Source organism: Oculina patagonica, chromosome 8, assembly GCF_052425735.1.
Source record: "Oculina patagonica isolate OP01 chromosome 8, crgOcupat, whole genome shotgun sequence".
Lineage (NCBI taxonomy): Eukaryota > Metazoa > Cnidaria > Anthozoa > Scleractinia > Oculinidae > Oculina > Oculina patagonica.
In genome coordinates this window covers 8912396-8922468 of record NC_135765.1, presented here as the reverse complement: position 1 = coordinate 8922468, position 10073 = coordinate 8912396, and the positions used below count along the sequence as shown (strand labels likewise).

At 37.5% G+C, this 10073-nt stretch overlaps 1 protein-coding gene and 1 long non-coding RNA gene across 2 annotated transcripts; both read right to left on the bottom strand.

Moving 5' to 3' along the window:
- Window positions 1-357: 357 nt before the first annotated feature.
- Window positions 358-4212, bottom strand: LOC144663351 (uncharacterized). Its single transcript, XM_078524256.1, has 3 exons — window positions 4022-4212; window positions 2756-2858; window positions 358-966 (listed from the first exon to the last, which is right to left on the bottom strand). The coding sequence occupies exons 1-3, from the start codon at window positions 4107-4109 to the stop codon at window positions 810-812; spliced, it is 348 nt and encodes a 115-aa protein (XP_078380382.1). The 5' UTR covers window positions 4110-4212; the 3' UTR covers window positions 358-809.
- A 791-nt stretch (window positions 4213-5003) lies between these two features.
- On the bottom strand, window positions 5004-9942 carry LOC144662653 (uncharacterized). The gene is made up of 3 exons (XR_013572491.1): window positions 9772-9942; window positions 6048-6150; window positions 5004-5394 (listed from the first exon to the last, which is right to left on the bottom strand). It is a non-coding gene; the product is annotated as an uncharacterized LOC144662653 (long non-coding RNA).
- Window positions 9943-10073: the final 131 nt, after the last annotated feature.

Sequence of the window (10073 nt, the reverse complement as noted above, 5' to 3'; positions counted from 1 at the left end):
ACTTATGCGTAGTGCGAAAAGAGATAGCGTTTCGGGAAATTCGTGTGATTCTGGCCATGATTCACAACTCTTCGGCCTGGTTCAGACGTGCGACACAAATGCAAGCGACGCTCACACGAACAACGCAAACCCAAGGAACGTCAGATAGGCAGACGCAGTTAGATTACACGTTTTTCCTTGCATTTGCGTCGCACGAGTAAACCAGGCTTTCACGCGAGCATTCCCGCTCCGTCATTTAAAATGCCAACGAGCCACAGAATTCTGTTTCATTAGGTGATTTGTTGCACCAATTCCTTCCCAATATTTTGGCCTTGAATGGTAGATAGATTTAAAAAAAATACTGCAAAGCGCGCTAAGTCGGTGAGCATAGAACAAATTTTATTGAAAAAATAGAGAAAAGCAGTTACATTCATTCAACAATTCAGGACATCATTCGAAGAAGATCGTAGCTGGATACCAGTCCTTCTCTTCCTGTATATATTGTCACATTCCAAGACCCAAGAATCTTGGTGCAGTCCATTTTATTTTCTCTTGGTTTTGTTATATAAAAAGGTGGATATATACATCGCTAGAAAACTATAAAGTGCTATTTGACAATGACAGCCAAATCTTACTATCTTATCACGGTGCGCAAGACCAAGTTGCCATTAAAAAATTGTACCTCGTTCCCAGGGCTTTACCCTTGTAAAATAGGCGGGGAGAGGAAAAGCCCTGGGAACAAGGTTTTGCTGGTTCTACATGTACAATGACAAACATTGCACAGCTTATTATTTTTTTCCATGCTGGTGTGTTAGCATTAAATCTTTATATTATATAAAGTATGTAAAACTATTATAGTTCCCTTTTGTAACTTCTAACGACGAAACAGTAGCACACCGAAAATGCAGATTATAGAGAAGAGTTGAGTTGAGTTGGTCTTGAGAACAGGTTGCATTGTTGCTAATAGTTATTTCTCTCCTCTTCATCCTAGTTAAGAAATGTAAATACAAAAAAAGTTAGTTAAAAGTAACTACAAAACAGTTTCCAGCGAAAACAAAATAAATTTAGGGAGACGCGCGGGCCTAATGACGAAAGCGCTGGACTCTATCGTTATCGAGGTCATTGTGTTGATCTGTTCATACTGTGCAAGACACTTAAAACTCGCAAAGCCTTTCAACACCCAGACTTTAAATTTGGTACCGGCGAATAACCCATTATCAAGATGTCTTTTTCTTTTGTTTTAAGGGACGGACCATTAGAAATAACCGGAGGGGGGTGACTTTTACCAAAAAAAAAAAATTCCTGCTAGGGAAACTAGTCGGAAAAAAAATCCTGCAAGCGGTTGTGCCAGAAAAAAAAAAAAAATTCGTGCAACGGAATTACCTGTAAGTGTTATATGATGGCATCTATAAACGTCCATCAGAATGGCTAAAATAGCGTTTCTGAGGTTCTGAAAATTAAAATTTTCCCGGGGGAGCATGCCCCCGGACCCCTCTAATTTGTCATGTAACGAGAGAACAGCATCAGCTTAATCCTATCAACTGTTTGGTTGCAAACACACCTGACCCACCCTAACAATCGCGCAGTAAACAGTTAATTAAAAGCACAAACAGTATTATTATTATCACTTTAAACTGCAATTTTGTCTGATATTCTAAAGTGTAGCTTGATAAGTTTTAGCTGCCATCTTTTTTGTTGAGGGACCAGGGTAAAAATTTCTAATAAGGAGAGGGGGGTTTATATTTAACAGGCACTACCTATCGAATCCCTTCAGCCTTCCTGCTACCCCATAAAAAAATGAACGGTCCCTAAATGTCGCTTAATTCAGAGAACGAATCTGAAAAATGAAATAATAATTTAATAATGATAATTGCTGCGCAAATCATAGATGCGGTACAAAAAAGACCTGTATCTTTGGGCGAAAAAAAATTCGTGCAAAGCTTGTGCCCCAGAAAAAAAATTCCTGCACCGAAAATGTTTTACCCCCCCCCCCCCCACCCCCCCTCCGGTTATTTCTAATGGACCGTCCCTAACCAGTCGAAGTGCACACCCTTCCATTCAAGACAATGAACGTGCGCAGAGCCCATTACCCTACGTGCAAATATAACGCCGGGATTACATGGTCAATCAGTTTTATGCGACAATTTTTATGTGAAAAATACACATATTACACTATATACGCTATAGACTATACCAGAAGCATAGGGGTTATATGCTTCTGACTATACACATATACACTATACAAATAATCCACACTATACACATAATACACACACACACACACACACACACACTATACACACTATACACTATACGCGCGCACAGTGCCCAGTGGGAGTTTGGGGACCACATATTCTGTCGCAATATTTGCCACATTTTATGCGACGAGTCGTCTACACGAGCAATTTTTCGTATGTGGCAGCTTTTATATGTCACACAAAAACTAACATGCCAGCTTCACAGCAAAGTTTCCTTGTCTACACGAACACATAAAAATTCTTAAATAAAAATTGCTCGTGTAGCTGGCCTTAACTCACTTCTATATACAAGGATGCGGACTTCTAGTGGCCTCGGTTTGAAACAGGGAGAAAAGGCAAGTAAAGTAAGTAAGTAGGTAAGTAAATGCTGGAGTTAACCCCGTGACGGATTAGCACCCCAGTTCCAGGAGGAGGGGTAAGGGCGGGGGTAGAGAGCAGAAATACTTGTAGTCACTTTAGGCTACTTAGGCGGAGAAAAGCGCCAGCTCGAAAATTGTTTAATTAAATTAAGGACTCACATTTTCCTGAAACAGCAGCAGCTAATGATCAGTATAACCAGCGCCACAAAAAGGATAACAATGCAAATAACTTCCAAGATGATAATCAGATCTCTGTCTTTTTCTACGAAAAAGAAATGCATAAAAACAGTTGAATAATTGATGCACGTTTGCCAGTGATACTCTGTTACTTTCAAACTCAAATCTATAAAGAGATAAGTGACGTACAAACTTGAGTTTTGTTTATTAGTTGCTAAGGTAGGAAGAAAGTGTGATGAAGGTTAAAAAAATTACAGCGTGACTTCTTTAACCAATCAAACGTCAATTGAGAGCAATGGATAGTAACCCTTCTCGTAAAATAAACCAGTAATTTCATAATGCCATCATCAAAACTGTATTTGAGTGGCGAGAAAACAGCTTTCTCTGTATTTTGAGGCATTTTGTACGAATAGATTTCACGCATGGCTCAATTAATTCCTATTTGACTTTTAACTTTTTCCTTTTTTCTATGACAACCGCTATTGTAATTAGGTGTAAATGTATTTACCGTTGTTTGTTGTTTTCGTTTCTAACCATTCCAATAAACCAAAAATGTCAATCGACTCAAAGAGAAAACTCTGGAAGCATTTTGTTATTGTTAGTTCCGGATGGAAAATTTCGAGGTATTAATTTCTCACGACATGCATCTTAGATCCAGCTCGTATACTTTGAAGCTTTTAATTTTTTCAGAACAAAATAAAAGCATGCAGTCGATGACTTTTACGTATATATAAAGCTCGGTCTTCTCAAACACATGGAAGTGTGTTAAAGTACCTTGAAATATTAATCAGAACTGACCCTTAAAACACAATACAAATGACAAGAACTACTAGCAAAATATCAACCTGCAACGTATGAAATGATTAGCAAATACTCAAATCAATAAGCCAGTCGATAAATCTGTCAGTCAGACCGTAAATCAGTCACTGAGTCAGTCAGTCAGTTGGTTAGTCAGTCAGTCAGTTAGTCAGATGATCACCAAGTATATATAAAATGAATAAACGAACGGCTCTGTTCACGAACCTAAATAATTTCGTCCCTGAAGATGGTTTGCGTGCAAGCAAAACTATTCAGAGATATTTAAGTTCAAATGAGCCGTTTAGGTACCAAAACACAGTTTTCATTTTAGGAGAAAGCTAACGATTGGATATCGTATACGCATAAGTGCAGTATGTGAAACTTCGTTCAAAAATTGCCTGCTTGCTCGACACATAGCAACACCGTTATTTATTTCGTAGCTTTAATTACCTGCTTCTGTTTTCTGACCAACCACGCTTGAAAAAAAGGCTGCAAGCAATGCTATCAAAGGAAATGCCTTTCTTGATATGATCTTCATCGTGATCTTGGTTGAATCTCTGTGTCTTGACTTCGCAGGCAAGTTCTTTGATTATTCGAAATAATTTGTTCAGTCACGACTGAACAGTTTCAGCTATGCGCATATTCGAGTTTCCAGAAGAATACCTTTTGTTGTTTAAGTTTTGTTATTAACAGAACTTTTTTAATAGCACTTGCGTCATGCTTTTTTTCATTGTAACAACTCAGCTAGGGTGCGAGAGTTATTAATCAGTCTTAAACAGCCGGTTTCTGGTATCTGTCTCCTAGTGAACTGTGATTAGTTTCTTTGCATAACTTTTTTTTCCAGCTTTTGCATAGCAATTTTAACTAGTTGGGCTCAAAATGCTTTCTCTAATAGAATTTAAAAAAACCAAGTTTAAATGCAGACCGGCTGTTTCGTATCACGAACGTAAAAGACGTCGCGAAAATTACAGGGAGGGGTGGGTAAAAAAATGTACACTTTCAATCAACATGCGATGGGCCCCAGGTCCTGACTGACTTCAGAAAATCAGATTATCGGGAAAGAAATGAAAACACACAAGGCATCCTTAAAAAGCAAGACGTTATTTATTTATTTCTATTTGTTTTCGTTTAGCATGAGTAGATTAGAGCCTCCACATCATTAATTCTAAATTACATTTTGTTTTACTTTTGTTTTTAACTCTTATTACCTTTTTTACTTACATGCACCAGTAGTATCGGTTTGTAAACTCTATTTCATTCAGTTGATATTGGCCTTTAAACTTCTGCTATGACCTCGAAAGAGAACAATTGATAGCCTTGTCTACTCTCTTAGCTTATCATAGGTGCACATGTGCCTACCGCGATGCTTTTTACGTCAGTATAAGTCTTACATTTCTGAGGTACCCTTTGCCTCTGTTTTTTTTTTTCTGCCTTTGTCTACGTGCGAAACCATTTTTAACCTACAGGTCCATTTTCATGCAAATCAAACTCATTTTCATTTGAATGGTTTCGCACGACGACGTAGGCTGTTTTTGAAACATAAGCAAAGGGTAAGTCGGAAATGGCATATTGAGCTGAGTAAACGTTGTTTTCTTTCAACTTAGTTTTCTTCAACTAATATATCATCGTACTATAAATAACATTGTGGTCATTAAAGAAACAGTTCCGGCACACGAACATTCTGCCAAAAACTATTATAAAGATTGATATTCTGAGGAACTGATGGAGTTACCCAGTGACAGTCATTTACACGCAGAAAAATTGAGTTGAGCTGGCGTAGAGACGTGTTACTTTGCTGCTAATAATTCTCTTTCTTGTTCAACCTAGTAGAGAAATAAATATGAAAATAATCAATTCCAGTGCCAAACAAAAGGAATATTGAAATGACTGCATAAAAGTAAAGAAAAAACTTGAAAATGTTTTTTCTTTTAATTTTCAAACAAAGATGACGTCAAAATGATTGTAGTATATGTAGCGTGAGTTCTTAGTCCATATTCTCCTTACTGGGGAGTGGGGAAGCTATCAGTAAGCATTTTAATCTTGGCAAAAACATGAAAGAATAGATTGGAATGAGCCATAACACTCCAGCCGTTCCGAAACAGAACACACTCAAACGTCTCAAGATAATATTGTTTGGAAACCTCGATCACCGGCAACTTTTCTTGAATTGTCAACGATGGGCGGTCACTTATATTCGAGGATACGCAATAGTCCTAGGTACGTTCTAATTTTTAATAACTATTCACCGAAGTGGAGGTGGCTAGTGGTGGATATTTACCGAGCCGGGAAACAGTGAGATAATATAGTCTAAAAGAATGACTTTTGACTAGTTTATTCCTGTCAAAGATCACAATTTTCCCGCGCGCGTTGCTCTCGGAGGTGAATAGCAAAGGACATTCGGAGTTTGAGTAGCCAATCAGCGCGCGCCAAAAACGCTATCCACTGTTTTAGTATATACTATTAAAAGACTACTCACATTTTCCAAAAGCAGCAACAACTGATGATAAGCAGAAACAGAGCAATAACAAGGACACCAAGGGCCACAGCTGCCAAGATGATAATCAGATCTCTGTCTTCTTCTACGATGGAAACGCATAAAAACATATAAATAACTGGTTGAAGTACATGCATGGTGTTTTTAAATACACTTTTTCGAACTTTTGCTCTCGATATAGTGATGCCTACATGTTACATCAAGGAATTGAAACAGTGTGGAAAACTTTTCTGTTCTTTCTAAGTCAAAAAAGCTTTCTTGCTTGTGTGTTCTCATTTGAAGAAAGTTTTTGGAATAAAGTTTATGTACAGGACATGAGATATCATCATTATTCCTTCCCCAGGGGGGGTACTTGCAGTATACATGACGGGGGGGTCCGACGGAGCTTCATATTGGGAACCCAAAAAAATACATGAGCCTGAAATTTTACACCCAAAAAAATACCTGGCATCAAAATTTTTTTTACCCCAAAAAGTACAAGACCTAGCACCTCGTTACTGATTTATTCAATCGAACAGACTTTAAGACCTAAAAAAATACATGACAGATCTCTTGACCCAAAAAAATACCGAGGGTGTAAATTTTCAACCCAAAAAAATACGTCGGACCTCCCCGTCATGTATACTGCAAGTACCCCCCTGGGATTCCTTCTTGAGGTCCAGCACAAGGAACTACAAGTACAATTGTTTTAGCTAACAGAAATGATTGTAAAATAGACTCTGTTGCTATGATGTGGACCCCAGCTTATTTATTAGCAGCGTGGGATCATTTTGCATTTATCATTTTGCATTTATTGTTTATTGTTCCTAAAAAAATCATACACTAAAAAAAAATATTTATTTAAAATAAAATTTTCTCACCTCAAGTAACAATTTAAAAACCTAGAGTGGTTTTCAAAGTATGTAAGGTCTTACTTCAAGTAGGATGAAACGCAAGGTTCCTTTTGCAAGAAGGGTAAGGCCCCAGAGTAGTTTGCAAGGTCCTTCAGTTTGCAAGCAGGATAAACAAGAGGGGAGGGGTGAAGGAGTCTCTACAAGGTCACAGGCTCCCTTTAGGGACGGACCATTAGAAAAGTGATAGGGGGGTGGGGAATTTTCGGCTTGCACGAATTTTTTTTTCTGTCCATTTCTTGTGCAGGAATTTTTTTTTCGGGTGAAACCCTCTGCTCGAATTTTTTTTAGACAAATGTTTTTTTTTTTTTTCAGACAAATGCCATGTATTGCTACTTTATACAATGTTTTTGACAAATGTTGCTTTGTTGATTATTTGCTTAATAGTTTAAATATTTTAAAAATGCTGTTGTTCATTGATTTCATCCGTTAGGGACTGTCAATAAGTACTAAGAGGGGGGGAGGGGTGAGGGGGTCAAGGGGCGGTGCAATTGGAAAAGAAAAATATGTGACCCACCCCTTCCTTCTAGCTCAAAATTGACTGACCAAGCCCTGATCGAAGGTTGGAAATAAACATGATTCACCCCTTTCTACAAAAAATAGTTAATAAGGAAAAAGTCTTTTTGATTGTCTGTAATGGATTAGAGGTTTTTGAATTGACATCAGCTTTTAAAGTGCGATCTCAATCATACACCACCCTGTGTCCTATATCCATAATGGACACTGTGATTCTATGTACATCTTCTTTCGGTTCTTAACACACCAAAGCAGGATGAATTTCTCACTTCGTATAACAGATTTGTGTTTTTCACATATTTCTATGTAAAGTCCGTGGGAAAACTTAGACATAAACATATGCAAAAACTAAAACAAAACGTAATAGAAATTCAGTACTAATTACTGCAGAAATCATATTTGACAGGAATTGACAACAGAAACTACACCCACTGTACCATTCATCTGTTTGAGAAATGAGTTAACTAGCAAGCAATCTACGCAGGCTGGAGAGAGACGAGCTAAACGAATTTTATGATCAGAATCTATCTAGGGGGGTCTGGGGGCATGCTCCTCCAGAAAATGTTGAAATTTCTTATGCTCGGAAATGCTATTTTCAGCGTTCTCCACCATATATTTCGTCGAATAATTGATCTCATCAAGTGTTAAATGATGACACGTATTTTCAGAGCTTATTAGAACCTTTCCTTCTGCACGAATTTTTTTTTCTTTGCCTTCCCCTTTGCACGATTTTTTTTTCTTACCATTTTGGCTTGCATGATTTTTTTTTTTGTTTTTTCCCCACCCCCCCATCACTTTTCTAATGGTCCGTCCCTTATGGGCCCCAGTTAGTTTCCCTGAAAAGTTAACACGACGGTTATATCGAATACTTTCTGCTTGCACAGGAATAAATTCAACATGTTTTTTTAAAGTTCACTTGGCTTCAAAAAATCCGCTTTTGTGAACAAATAACCCGAATAAATTTCGGGTAAAGGTATCGCGATAACTACAAATGTGCTGAGCACCCGGCTCAATAAAGACATAGTCTGAAATGTCAGCCGTCCTCTCGTCCCAACTCTTTTGCCACCCCTATAAAGCTGAGGTACGACAAGCATTTTGCTGTAATATGGCGAGTCCCCTCCCCCTGGAGATATGGGTTCTCTCGTCACTCAATAAACGGTCATCAAGCTTCCCCTGTAAAGTTTTGGTAAAATTTAAAGGGGCACTAAGCTCAGTTCTGGGGTACCGCAGTGCGTTAAGTAATACTTGAAAAAGTATAATCCCCGAAAAAAAACTGTAGAGATGAAAGAACGATCTAATTAACACTAGCCTGGGGGACTAATAAATTAAGCGAAACATTCGTGGAAATTTGATAGCCTGAACGTTCTTTAAGCAAACCGTTTAGGCCTCGGCGCTATGTCTAGACCACAACTAGTACTAGCAGAGGGACAGATTGAAAACCTTCAACTTAAAAGCAATATGTATAACGACCATACGTGAACTTCTTCGCGTAACTATTATGCCAACATTTGCGTCGTATGTAGGTCTTCCCTCAAATTGCATGACAGAAATGTTTGTCATATTTTTGTTTTTTCTGTTTGAACCATCATAATTTGAATTCCAAATATTTAAATTGGATGAAGGAAAAGTCTGGAGTCACATGTTCTGATTTGTTCCGGTTGGAAAATTTTAAGGTATTACTATCTAACGTCATCTACTTTGTACGCTCTGCGGTTTTAAATTCTTTGGAAATAAAATAAAAAGAGATATAAAAAAGCAGCACTGAGTTCGGTTGAAATCCCTTTCATAAATATAGTAAATTCAATTCGTCCATGCATTTGAAAGCCATGTTATACTATCATGAAGTATTTTATCGTGAATGACACTTCGAACAGAATGCAAATAACAAACTATTAAAGTTCAAGCCAAACATTTTAAAAAAATCCTGCAATACATATAACTTAGTATGAGCAAAGTCAGTCAGTTAATCAGTCAGTCAGTCAGTTTCAGTACTTAAAATATATTTGCAAATACAACAGTATTTGTAAATACAAGCAAAGCAAGCATGTAAGCATGACTTTAATTTGCTCATGAACTTTAGTCGGTATTCGTGTAAACAAATCAAAACTGAGATATCAGAGGTCGAAAAAGCCAAATCAATAGTAAAACGATAATATAATTATATTTTCATTCTATAAGTAAGAAGCAATACAAATATCAGAATATCATGTAAACAAACACGAGTACTACATAACAAATTACGTTCGAAAGCTCGCTCGCTCGACACAGAGCAACAACACAATTAATTTTGTAGTTTTTACCTGCTTCCGTTTTAGCAGCTACGCTGGAAATGAAGGCTGCAAGAATTGCCAGAAATTGAATCGTCACTCCCGAGGTCTTCTTCATCTTCAGTTCTAGTTAGCAAAACTCTTCGCAGTGTTTCGTTCAGTGGCGAACTGTTTTACTTATGCGCATATTTGAGTATTATTTCTGAAGAATGCCTTTGTGTTGTTTTCTTTTGTTATTATAGGAATTCATTTGCGTCATGCGGCTTTATTTCATACTTCATCGCACTGCATAAATTTCTCACTCGGCTTGGTTGTTAGGGTTGGTAACAAGTTTT

Bases quoted from the DNA above. Each gene is read 5' to 3' on its own strand.
- LOC144663351 (XM_078524256.1), bottom strand. From the start codon at position 4,109: ATGAAGATCATATCAAGAAAGGCATTTCCTTTGATAGCATTGCTTGCA. The intron at 2,859-4,021 runs GTAATTAAAGCT...TCTTTTTCGTAG, and splicing joins TGGTCAGAAAACAGAAGCAG to AAAAAGACAGAGATCTGATT. The intron at 967-2,755 runs GTGAGTCCTTAA...TTTCTTAACTAG, and splicing joins TGCTGCTGTTTCAGGAAAAT to GATGAAGAGGAGAGAAATAA.